This window comes from Peromyscus californicus, unplaced genomic scaffold (assembly GCF_007827085.1).
Source record: "Peromyscus californicus insignis strain IS unplaced genomic scaffold, ASM782708v3 Scaffold_21__1_contigs__length_65335640, whole genome shotgun sequence".
NCBI classification, from domain to species: Eukaryota; Metazoa; Chordata; class Mammalia; order Rodentia; family Cricetidae; genus Peromyscus; species Peromyscus californicus.
In genome coordinates this window covers 11,975,136-11,988,357 of record NW_026294514.1, presented here as the reverse complement: position 1 = coordinate 11,988,357, position 13,222 = coordinate 11,975,136, and the positions used below count along the sequence as shown (strand labels likewise).

Genomic DNA, 13,222 nt, shown 5'->3' with positions numbered 1-13,222 from the left:
CTTTTAGGATTAATAAGTCATCCCCTGTACTATGTTATTGTTTTTTGAGGCAGGTTCTCACTATGTAGCCCAGGCTGGACCTGGAACTCTATGTAGTGCATGCTGGCCTCAAACACACATTCTTCCGGTTCTATTGCCAATGGGATGAAAAGGATGCAGCTTCCTGTATCCTTTATGGTTTATGGTTGTCATCTGGTTCCTTGTTTAGATCAGGGTTTTCCTTAACCCAAGGGGACAGCGCTCCTGGCTGATCACTTCCTGAGTTCCAGGTGGCCATTGCAGTTTTGGGAAGCCCTGGATCACTTTGGTGAGAGTGGATTTCAGCCCCTCCGCATTGTAGAACTGATTCCTGGCTGCCCTGGCCTGATTTCCTCCCTCTTACAGTGTGGCTGGTCTAAGACTTTAGTATCTAGTGTCTATGAGAGCACCCCCCGCAGGCCAGAGAATGAAAGCTTACAGAATGTCACTGTCCCAATATCACTAGGCTAGTGTATGGTACCACAGAGCAGGCATGTCACGCTGGATTTCATACCCCGGGACAGAGTGTCACCCATCCTCAGTGTGGAGATGCTGCAGGGACCTGAATTAGCAGGCCTCAAGGCCCAGTTCTAAATTCCCACAGACACTGCTTGTCAGCAGTGGTCCTTGTCTATCATACAGGGACCTGAGCATCCAGATCTTTGGTGAATTGTCCTTAATGCACATTGGTACACTGTGGATGAACGGACAGTGGCTTGCTGTTTGGGGATGTTCGTTTTTAAATTCCTTTTGTGCAAAACCTGAAACTACCGTGATGTGTTGAGAACAGTATTGAGCGAGAATCTCTGATTGTGTGTTCTTGCTACACCATTTAGTAATGGTCACTTGGACTTGGCCAGTTAACTCCTGTAAAGCTCCCATATTCCTATCAGTAAGTGGGAGGATCAATAATAACTTCTAGCTCACGGAGTTTTTAATGGAGCTCAATGAAGCAAGTGACTGGAAGGTTCTTCATTGAGTTCAAAGATGTGTATAAATGCTAGTGGTCTACAAAAGCAGAGTTCTGTTCTACAGTTATTGGCAGACGACAACTGAGACCAAGAATTCATAACTGAAGTTATGTGTCCTGGCTCCGGAAAGGGAAAACCTGAATGGGACAGAGGTCCAAACACCCAAGTCAGGATGACCACAGCTCTCCTTTCTCACCTCCTCTCCCTCCCACCACCAAGGGTCGTCCAGCTCCATCGAAACATGCCTGCACCTGTTCCTTCCCTCTCATTCCCTATGAACACTTGCTTGCACCAAAATTTGTTTAGTACATATTTGCATGTGACATGCAAATGAAGGCAGGCCACATCGCCTTCATAACACACACCGACTACACTGGTCACTCGTGTTTGCCACTTGCCTTGTGAGCGCCGGTCAGACAATCGATTTCAACCTCAGAACAGGCGGCTCCAAAAACAAAATAGGGAAAAATGTCACCCTCTCCTTTCTCCCAGTCCATGTCGGCTTGGTAGCCCCTGAGAAGACAGACACAGCCAGTGGTCAGGACAGGGGCTCGTCAGTGAGACTGTCTCTAAGAATATGGAGATGGCTGGGTGGTGGTGGCGCACGCCTTTAATCCCAGCACTCGGGAGGCAGAGGCAGGCGGATCTCTGTGAGTTCGAGGCCAGCCTGGTCTACAGAGCGAGATCCAGGACAGGCTCCAAAGCTACACACAGAAACCCTGTCTCGGGAGAAAAAAACAAAACAAACAAACAAACAAACAAAAAACCAAACAAACAAAATGAGAGAAATCCAGGTGGCTTCAGGGGTAAATTATTCACAGAATGTGGAGCCTCTGAAAATCCTGCGAAGGACTTGGCCTGGAGGAGAAGGAACATGCCTACCACGAGGAGGGAGGGACATGCACTTCATGTGAGGTTTCAGTAAGTGACTCCACTTTTAACTTTAAGCAAGTGTAAAACCTTTAAGACCTACACTGTTTATAAACCAAAACCAAAACCAAAAACAACACCCAACATCATTTTAAGTGATCACAACTGTGAAAAGAAAGAGAAGTGAACATGGTTTTCTTTTTGAAAAACGATTCCTTGTTGGCTGGAGAGCGGTGGCATGGAGTGTGCTTTTTGTTGGAGGCGAGGCTCAAATGAATTCAAGGACAGCATCTCTCAGGTCCAGAGGCAGGTGGCAATCTCTGGTCCTGGAGTTACTGCTGTGATGTTACAGGAGACCTGATCAAAATACCTTTTTGATTTAGCATTGCTTTGCAAATTATGTTGAGCAGTCATGGGGTCAAAAGGTCCAGAATCTCATTAAGAACTGTGAAAGCTAGAAGAGCTGGGGTGAACATGTCACTAAAACTGGTTTCACTTGGCCGGGTCTGCTCTCTTCAGCGAGGGACAATTACTACCGATGCTGCTTTTTATCTCACAAAGATGGATATCCAGGTCCCATGATCAAGCCTTTCTCTCCAGCTTTGAAATATTTTCTCTGTAGCCAAGTTTTCACCTGAGACCAAAGCATTTGGACTCATTATCTAGCAGAGTCTGCTAAACATGCCAACTTACAAACACTGCCTTGAAAACAAACCCACAGATTCCTATTTCTGAGATTTATCACTGTTTTGGGCATTGTGTGGGTCCATAACATTAGATAAACCCTTACAAATAAAGATAGTCACCATCCCTTCCAGAACTTTCTCTTCTTCCCAGTGACACTCTGTATCAACAAAACACTGAAACCTACAACATCCCCTCTCTCCCTAACAGCTACCACTCGGCTTTCAGCCTTAGGATTTGACTCTTCTAGGAATCTCATGTAAGTGTTATCATTTGGTATTTGTTCTTCTGTGACTGCCTTAAATAAGATGGGTGTGCGTGTGTGTGCGCGTGTGTGTGTACGTGTGTGTGTGTGTGGGGGGGGTTAGGGATTATACCCAGAGCCTTGTACATGCTAGAGAAGTACTCTACTACTGAACTATACCCCAAGCCCCAATTTTTAAAGCCACTATAAAATCTATACTCATTGCCCACATGCAGGTTTTGAATCTTTGTGCATTGGTTTCTATATGCACACGTGAATTCTTTCCATGAAGAAACTTTACAATTCAATCTTGAGTCTGAAGCGTCTCTTGTCAGTGTTTTGTTTTGTTTCTATTTCATTGTGATTGCTCTAAAATTATCTCACACTTGAATCATTGTTTTTACAGGTTAATTTTGTTGGGTCTTTTTGAGATAGGGTCTTGCTGAGTAGTACAAGTAACCTAAAATTTGCTGTGTAGCCTAGGCTATCTTAAAACTCTTGATCAGCCTTGAAAGGGCGAGAATTACAGATGTGCGCCACTGTGTCTGGTTCACTTAGAACAATCTGCAGACTCTATTACTGAAAACTCTTTAGGGCTAAGTGCCTCCAGGTGAACGGTGCAGCAGTAGCTGATGTGTTTGTAAGGTTGCATGTCCTAACACAGGTCATTGCTCTGAGAAGCTCTGTGCCTGGCCTTGGCTCCAGCCACACATAAGCAACTCACCTTTTTATATATGCCGGCACTACTCATCCAAGAGCTCACAAATCGTCAACCCACTATAAAGCGCTTTGTTAATGAACATGTCTTTATAGCCATGTCACCATGGGAAAGGGGGTGGTCAGATCTCTCTAGTGTGCTTTAAGCAGTGCAGCTAAGTAATCTGGGATCTGCTGTTCCAAGCTGTTCTTCCGCAGTATATTTTGGTACATCCACCAATGTGAGAAAGGTATTATTTGATGCTGTCATTTGATCAGACACACTCTCTCCTTAGTATGTTGTGGGCCATATGCTTATAGTAGTACTTCACCAGGATTCTTAGGTTGATTCTCCACAACCCAACTCTAAAAAGTTACAATGCCCATAAGTGGATAAATGGAATATAAGAAAATCTACAAAAGAAGGTTATTCCATTAGCTTTGTTCAGAACTCAGCTTCTATTTAATTGTTGGGCAAACACATGGACAACCAAAACCCAAACCATAACCATACCCAAAACCATAACAATAACCCACACCTCTCTAGCTTCTGGTGTACCTCAGGATGGCTACCACCCCTACTCTGGAGTGCCCCTGTCTTCCATGGTCTTGTCTATGAGACTGAGCAAAGCTGAGCACTCTCACTCCAGTTTCTAAAGTTCACCTTTTCCCTGAGCGACTGACACTTGAAGATCTCCTTAATACGAGCTGTGTCTCACCAGACACACCAGAGCTAGACATCAGCAGAACTCACCACTATTCCCGCCTAAATCACAAAAGCTGTGCTCATGGGGTAAGAACAGGCTTAGTTTTCTGTTGCCTCTGGTGAGATATCTACTGCCTATTTGGACAAGCACCCTTGTCTGAGAAACTGTTAACTTACTTTGCACAACTTCTTATCCTATTTGTACAGAACTATTCTGGGCTCTGGCTTGACTCATGGCTTCTAGAGACTCCCATATGACAGGAGACAGGCTGCAGGGCAAGACTTCTGAAGGTCAAGAGTGTTTAGAAGCACCAAATCCTGGGTCCTATTAAATATCAGGACCAAAAGCATAAGTATTAAGTTCATGCTAGGCTATATAAAAACTTGCTAGTGTCGCTATGTCTTGAGCTGTCCACTCTACACATAGGAGCATTAGCAGGAAACCTTGAAATCTATGATAATATACACCTCTGTTATATAGTATGTGTATATAACATAATTTGTACGTAGTGTGAATAAGAAATTGCATTTAGGGCCGGGCGGTGGTGGCGCACACCTTTCATCCCAGCACTCGGGAGGCAGAGGCAGGCGGATCTCTGAGTTCGAGGCCAGCCTGGTCTACAGAGCGAGATCCAGGACAGGCACCAAAACTACACAGAGAAACCCTGTCTTGAAAAACTAAATAAAATAAAATAAATTGCAATTAGGAAACTTGGACTAATCTCAAAATTATCTACTTTTAGAATAATATAGCACTTCTAATGAAAACCTTCCAGTGAAAATGAAATAAGCAATAGAGATCACATTGAAGATATAAACAACCGAACACACATCTCCTAAGCTCTTTTCTATTCTAAAGAGAATAGCTGTAGAATGACACAGGCCACCTCTTACCTAAAGTATCCCGTGGCAGAGAGGCTAATGCTTTGAGTAAAAGCTTCATTAACCTGCAAAAGAGGAATACTGTTTTCAAGGGACACACAGTTGGGCAAAGGAGGAAAGCAAATACCCACAGGCCACTGTGCTTTCCCTTACTCTTGGGAATATGCCTCTGCAGAATGAACATGGAGCATACTGCCGGGTGAGTGCTCACTGCTTGCTCGGGAAGTCTGACTGGCTTGTCTGACTTCCTCTGAAGAGACTAAGTTGCTGGTTTTGTGGCTCCACTTATAGAGCAATGGAAAAGGGATGAAAGGTAAATTTTGGTGGGAGTTTAAAGGTAGGGTCCCCAAGCAAAATCTGATGAGGGTTTTCCACCTTCCGGTCCCACCCCAGGAGAACTGGAATTGTCCTGAGAACAGAGCAACAACTATGGTCAGAAACATAGCGCGCGCACACACACACACACACACACACTCAAGTTTCAAAGGAACACAGTGAAAAATGAGGTAATGTTGATAAATTACAGGTTACATGATCTTGTCACTCAACGTGTTCCATCTGTCATCAACTCCCTCAGGGTGTCCCTTTGTCAATATTGTCAAGGACCCTGATGGAACGCTATGGGTTTGGTAGCTTTTTTAGTGGGGCCATGTTCTCACATGCAATGTTTATACTGAAAGGAGAGCCAGACTTAGCACTCAGAGAACGCCCACCCTGGGTTCTTCAGGCATATTTGAAAGGTGTATGTGCAAAGCAGCTGCCGTTGTCATCGGCACTGAAGGGACTTTTCAATGTACTGGATCCCATACAGCAGCTTCTCCTGTAAGGACTCCCATTACACGCAAAGTTTGGAAGTGGACTAGTGGGGTAGGCTCTCCCTTCCTTGGAGAATAATCATCTATCTAGGAAACTGCCCTTAAGAACAGCATCTATTGGCTTGATCTGTTTGGGAGGCATCCAGGCAGTGGGACCAGATCTTGTGCTCATTGCATGAGTTGGCTGTTTGAAACCTGGGGCCTATGCAGGATTGTTTGGCTCGGCCTGGGAGGAGGGGACTAGACCTACCTGAACTGAGTCTACCAGGTTGACCTCAGTCTGTGGGGAAGGCTTTGCCCTGGAGGAGATGGGAATGGGGGGGGGGGCGTTGGGGGGAAGGTGAGGGGGACGGGAGGGGGGAGAACAAGGGAATCCGTGGCTGATATGTAGAACTGAATTGTATTGCAAAATAAATTAAAATAAATTAAAAAAAAAAAAAAAAAAAGAACAGCATCTACCTACAGAGGGGAGGAGCTTGGTCCTGCCTCAACTTGATATGCTATGCTTTGTTGACTCCCATGGGAGGCCTGTCCCTTTCTGAGGAGTGGATGGGGGTGGGGTAGAAAGGAGGTGGCAGGGGAGAGAACAGGAGGAGGAAAGGGAAACTGTGGTTGGTATGTAAAATACGTTTTAAAAAATTAATAATAAATCAAAAAAATTAAAATACATGCTTAGTGTGAGGCTGTACTGCTTAAATAAAGTCATTTTTCTTTCTTTCTTTTTTTTCCCCGGAGCTGAGGACCGAACCCAGGGCCTTGCATTTGCTAGGCAAGCGCTCTACTACTGATCTAAATCCCCAGCCCCTAAATAAAGTCATTTAACATAAAAAAAAGAATAGCATCTGACACCTCTGAGCTACTTCTGCAAGTGAACCAAGGTGTCCATCCAGTAAGATGTCCCAAGGTGTGATTCAGATCTATATCTATCCTTTACTCTTTTGCTTAAAGCATGGCCCAGCAGTGTGGGGGCTGCTACGGAGTCGGCAGAAGTGCAGACCCTGAGTTCCATCCGAGCTCACTGAATAAGAAGCTGCACTTTAACAAGCAGGCCAGGTGGTGTGTGTTCCTAGACAACTGGGGCTACTTATTCCCTGCTATGCTGCCCAGGGGAGAAGGGACCCTGCAGGACCCAGTGTAACACGGGACAGATGTTTCTACCCAATGGCCTCGAGAGGCCCTGCAGGATGCAGTCACCCCGGGAACTCACCCACTCTTCCCAGGTACCATTAGGGTTCTGGCTGATGATGGGTTCCAGGCGCTTCCTGAGGATCTGGCAGGCATTCTGCAGGTTGGAGAGGACACCTGAGCAACTGAGAACTAAAGGCAATGCCTTCCAAGCACAAGCTCCCTCTCACCCAGCACCTGCCATGGCTCCTCTCCTCCCTCAGACGTTTCGTGGGGTTTGTCCCCACATCTGGGCCAGAGTCAGGCCCTGGCCATTCCCTGTGGTACTGATGCTGATGTGGAGTTTTGGGAGCCACTACAGAAGATGTGAGGGCTCAGAGGGATACCAGGCAAAATGCAAACCCCTTCTTCTCAGTTTAGCCACACCAACTAGGTTTTAGTTTGTTTATGTGTCAACGTTTCATTTGGGATTTGCCAAATATCCAGCAAAGCTACGACAACCACTACCCAGGAAAATGAACACGAATGCGCTTCCCAGATCCAGTACTTCACGAGGTCACACAGAAAGGCCTCATGTGTGCAGTAAAATGTGTCCAGAGTTTGAGTGCCTTTTACTTTCCATGCCTTAGGGACCTCATCTATGACCTGAAGATATTAGTAATGGGTGACCATATCCTTCCCTTTTCTCAGGCCAAGTCCCACGTGTCCCACGTGAGCTTGCCAATTTGTATTGCTATCATGGACTCCCTTTGACCTCCAAAGTGCCTTGGCTTGGATAACGCCGATATTCTAACCGATAGCCACCAGGGTTGCTTCATATTCGGTTGCCATAATACTAGCTGTTTTCTCAGTTGTTTTAGTCCAGAAGGACTGGAACTTGGAGTCAAGCGGCTACAGAGTCATGGGTATCAAATTCTAAGGACCAAACCCAGAAAGTCTGTCTCCTTTCAGGGGTCGTCACACTTGTCCTCTTTCAGACACCAGGGCCGTTGTCTCAACAGGCTGCTCTGTCCTACCTAGAGGGAAGTCTGTGGTGGTCTTTGTTCTCGTGTGTGTGTGTGTGTGTGTGTGTGTGTGTGTGTGTGTGTGTGTGTGTGTGTGCGCATGTGTATGTGTGTGTGTGTGGGGGGGGTTCACTAGCACGTTGGAACTTGGTTTTCCTCTGTGTGGAAGGTGAAATGAGGGTGGAGGAATGGAGTTGATTTACATTTGAAGTGTTGGAGGAGTCGACCCACTTGCTCTGACACAAGACACTGCAATCTCATTTGAGGTTTCTCCCTGAGCCCCTGTGCCCTCCAGGGATGCCCTCCCACAGCAGCCTGGGAACACTGGGCCATGTTCTGTCATGTACGCCAAACGACGTGTCAGCCAAAGAGGCCTTTGTCACTTGCCTCTGTGACACTCACGTCTTAGGGTGTTCTTGAAATACATCAAGCAAATATAGAATTCGTAGCGCTAGGCAACGCTCTGGTGCCCCAGTTTCGGGTGGTGCGGAGGGACACCAAGAGTTGGGGCTCTGCCTCCTTCCTTCTAGAAACTTCTGGGAAAAAGCATCAGGAGACATTTTGCAAATGTTATAGTTTGAATACGAAATAACCCCTAGTGGTTCATGTTCAGGCCCCAGTTGGTGGTGTTATTATTGGGGGGTGTGGAAAGCTTCCAGAGGTGCCCCCCCCAAGACATGTGATTTTGAAAGTTATACATGGCCCCTGGTCTTGCTCACTCCTGTGAGGTGAAGCACCTCCCCTATCATGAATTCTCACTACCGTGATGTTCTGCCCACCCGTGAGGCTAAGTCCTTGCGGTCCGAGTCTCCTGAAACTGTACCACAACTCCGTGTTTATGTTGGGTGGGATGGGAATGTTCTTAAGAGAGTCCTGAAAAACTGGGTCCTCGGGGAAAGGGCTTGGAGAGCCGCAGGAGGCTGGGCATCAGGGAGCTCCTCACCTGAACAGCTCTGCCGTTGACATCGGCTCCAGTGGAGCCTCCGGTGGCAATTGTGTTGGGGACGGTCACAGTGTTCATTTCGTCCAGGTGTATGTAAGACATCGGTATCTTTAATTCACGGCTGGCCACCTGTCCAGAGGGAGAGACAGAATGTACCAGTCCAAACTGTAACTGGGACAATGACTTGACCCTTTCAGAAAGTTTTGTGATTTTCTTAATTCTGTTCGGAAAAGTGAGAAAGATGTTTTGAACAGTATGCACAAATTAAAACTTGTAAAGACCTCAAAGGTCTTTAAATCAGCAAGGGCCTCTCTCTGCTCTAAACCTGTCCAACGCCAGGAGCTGGGCTAATCTCCCCAGTGCCAGGTGGCAGACTTTGCTGGGGAGACAGGCTCCTGCAAAGTCAAAACCCAGGTCCTCCATCCTTTCACTGCCTCCGAGAGGCCAGGTCGGCTACTCGTAGCAGGAGTCCATGGGCTAGAGGGGGGCCCCCCACCCCAACCATGGGCTTCCCTTTTACAAAATGACCACAAGCAAATGGACTTGTGTCTGAGGAAGGAGCAGGTTTTCTGGGATCAGGGAGCCTGAACTTGGTGTGTTAAGTATGCACAGGAGTTGCCTGGGAAAGCCAGCTGCCCAGAGCCCAAGCTTAGAAGCCATGGGAATGTAAGCTGCTGCAGTTAGGGGTCTGGAGCCACTGACCCCTTTGGAAGCTGGGTTTAGTGATGTCCCTGTCACTCCAGGAGGGAGGCGAAGACTCTTTCCGCATCCCAGCTGGCTTATTTCCAGCTGGTCCACAAAGAACAACTAGGACACTATGGATATCTTGGCCATTGTATCACAAAGCCCAAATGTGGTCCAGTGTAGCGTCCAGGGATGTTTTATAAGCTCTCTCTAAGGCAATACTGAAACAATCTCTCTCACCTGTATCATTTTGGTGTTAACGCCTTGTCCCAGTTCAGCACCACCATGAGCAACCAATACAGACCCATCCGTGTAGATTTGGACCAAAGCGGCAGCCTGAAAATGAAATTGGAAGTCTGTTCTCATCGTCTGTGTTGAATTCCAATGTGGCTGGTGGAGACTCAGCTCGCTCTCACCCAAGGAGGTGAGGTTAGTGGTGTCTTTTGAAATGTCACTTAGTGTGAATTACTGCACACGTTACTGCAGACACGCTCATGCTTGAGCAGAGCGTGTGGTCCCAGAAGCCAATGAGGACTTTATGTAATAATTGGTATGGGGATTGCGATGATCTTTCACACCTGGCTTTAATGGTTTGACAGGAGCGGATCACAAAAGCATGCCCATGTTTAAAAGCAAACATTTTCAAAAGGTACAAGATGGAGAGAAATACCCTCTTTCCTCTTGTTCCAGGGGGCCAATCATCAGGTCCCAGTCACAGCTTTCAGAGGGTTTAGGAATGTGTCCTCATTTTGTGACTTTTACAAATGGCATAATAGTATAAGCTGCTCTGCTTTTGATTATTTATAATTATTTTGATTATTTATAATCTATCTTTGAAAGGACTCTGGCCAACTCGCGAGCATAGCGAGCATGGCTCTGGCAGGCCTTGCCCTTCCTCATTCCCTCTGCCTTGCTAAAAACTGTTAGATTACATCCCTAAAGCTAGCCTTCAAGGTCTATTCCCTTATGCTCACTTCTTCCTCCTGAGGCTGACTACCAAGGTCCGGTTGTCAAAGTATTGAAGTCCAGCAATCAAAAGTGCCCCTTTGGCTGCCCTAATTAACATGCTCAATTAAAATAGAACTCATTCTAACATGGGGTTTCTGCTTGTACCTTTATAAACTACCATTTTCCTAAGTGCCACATCTGTCTCCTCTCTATCCAGAGACACACCTTTGTCCTCTGGGACAAATACCCCTGCCCCCTGTCCCTTGTTCTGGTCTCCTCCTCCCTCATCCTCTGTCTCCTGTCCTCTTTCCCTCTGGGACAAATAAATCCCCTTTGTGCTGAGAATGTGGTCTTGGGGTCCTGAGCTGATACTCTTCCTTTCATCTTGGATTTTTGTTCTATGTTGCATATTTAGATTCACTTCACTTATTTCAATATCTGTAGAATATTCCATTAATTATATGGACTACACCTTTTTATTTTAAAAGTTTCCAAATGAGGACTATTTTGCACAGATTTTTTGTTGTTCACACTTTTTTTTGGTACATATCTTCAGATTGTGAACATCCTAGCATATATATCTCAACAAACACAGTTTATAAATGTATTATTATTATTTTATATGAATGGATGTTTGGCTTGCATATATGTCTGTGTGTGTGTGGAGACCAGAAGAGGGTGTTGGATCCCCTGGAAATAGTTACAGATGGTTATGAGCCTCCATGTGGGTGCTGGGTCTTGAACCTGAGTCCTCTGGAAAGGCAGTCAGTGCTCTTAACTGCTGAGCAATCTCCCAGCCCCCACAAACACTATTTTGAAAAGACTCATCAGGTAAATTTCCAGCAGCTGTAATGAGGATGATGCGTGAGGGGAGAGACTATGAAATGTTTGAAATTTAGGCTGTGGTAACGACTGCTTTATTCTGTGACAAGACTACGAACAACTGGGTTATACACTTTCCTTTCTTTCTCTTTGTTGTTGTTGAGACAGAATTTTGCTATACAGCCTATGCTGGCTTTGATTTTACAGTCCTCCTGCTTCAGAAACCTAGGTGTGCCTGGCTGAATTGTACACAGTAAAGGGTTGAATTTTATGGCATATAAATTATCTCTCAATGAGGTTGTTTTAAAAAGTTTCTAGCAGTGAATGTGGTTTGCCTTAGTGCAAATGCATCACAGCATATAGTTATTTTTACTAGCACATTTAGCATAGTCTTTAAAAATATTATTTGTCTTTATTTTATGTGCATGTGAGTCTTGCCTGTATGCACATGTCCCATGTACATGCCTGGTGTCCAAGGAAGTCAGAAAAGGGCATTGGATCCTCTGTAACTCCTTTGACTTATAGACAGTATGAGAACCAAACCCAGGTCCACTGAGCCATCTCTCCAGCTCCCATTTAGCATATCCAGGTTACTGATAGGAGTCTTGGGTTTTCTGTATATGATCCAGTGAGTCCTCTTTGCCTAGGTAGGGGTGACCACAAAACCCCCAGCTCGCTTTTCTAAACCTCAGGCAACTTCAGTTTCAAGAAGATTATAAAGAATGGTGGAATACTCAAGAACATCCTTTCACTTTCTTATTGGTGTAACAATGTATCCACCCGTATACTGTTCATCTACCCATGGAACTATGCATCCATCCATCTAGTCATGGACACCTGGCGCTAGGCTAGAGAAGAGACAGGTGGGACAGAGAAGGGCTTAGGTCTAGCCTGGAATGAGGAACCCTCCAGGGGAGTCAGACTCCTGCATTGTTGACAGTTGAGTTTAGCAAGAGTTAAGCATCACTGAGGTAGAGCAGGGCAGGCACTGAGGCTCCAGATGGCTTCCCGCCCCAGTGCTTCGAGGTTACCCAAGAGCATCACAGGTGTGTCACAGATTGGGTTTAAGGAAGTACTCAGAACTGCAGATTTCTTATCAGCAGTTGCTCAACCATCAATACTGTAGCCATGAGAGCCAAAGAAACAACCTGCCAAACAGGTGCCGTGGCCTCTGGAGTTAGCTTCTAAGACAATGCTTGGCAACCTGTGGGTCTCAACCCCTGTGGAGTGGTCGCATATCAGATATTCTGCATATCATCTATTTACATTACAATTCATAACAGTAGCAAAATTACGGTTATGAAGTAGCAATGAAAATAGTTTTATGGTTGGGGGGTCACCACAACACGAAGAGCTGTATTAAAGGGCCTCAGCATTAGGAAGGTTGAGAGCCACTGTTCTAAGAATTAGTATCAAGAGAGCTTTTGTTACATGCACTTGGAAAATACTTTTTTAGTTTTTAGCATTTCTGAAAGTCACCTGATTATAAAATGTCCTTGGAAATCCAACTGAGAACTTCATGGGGATGATGGCGATTCCTCTCTTCTTCCAAAAGCTCTGCTGGTTAAATTCCTCCACAGCCCTTTTCCTGCTGTAGTAGGAAGAATTTTCCATACAAGTCTCCCAGCACTTTATCAGATTCTCTGGGTCAAATTCTTGCTTGTGAATTGTCCTATCAATCGTTTTGTACATGTTTAACTCACGAACCTGGTGGATGGAAATGCCAAATTTCACAAAAAGGATCATCTCCAGAAAGTGAGCCCTAACAGAGATGAGCCACAGAATATTCCAGAGCTGGCAGAGCATCAAA

General features: G+C 45.7%; 1 protein-coding gene across 2 annotated transcripts in view; it reads right to left on the bottom strand.

The window, feature by feature from the left end:
* Positions 1-13,222, bottom strand: part of LOC128117541 (aldehyde oxidase 3) — a 91,821-nt gene that overhangs the window by 20,490 nt on the left and 58,109 nt on the right. For both annotated transcript variants that reach the window (XM_052749506.1, XM_052749507.1), the window contains exons 26-31: positions 12,892-13,119; positions 9,883-9,978; positions 8,959-9,087; positions 7,094-7,168; positions 5,084-5,136; positions 1,388-1,502 (exon numbers count right to left, since the gene is read on the bottom strand). In XM_052749506.1, coding sequence (XP_052605466.1) covers positions 1,388-1,502; positions 5,084-5,136; positions 7,094-7,168; positions 8,959-9,087; positions 9,883-9,978; positions 12,892-13,119 — 696 coding nt within the window. The remainder of the gene's footprint in view (positions 1-1,387; positions 1,503-5,083; positions 5,137-7,093; positions 7,169-8,958; positions 9,088-9,882; positions 9,979-12,891; positions 13,120-13,222) is intronic.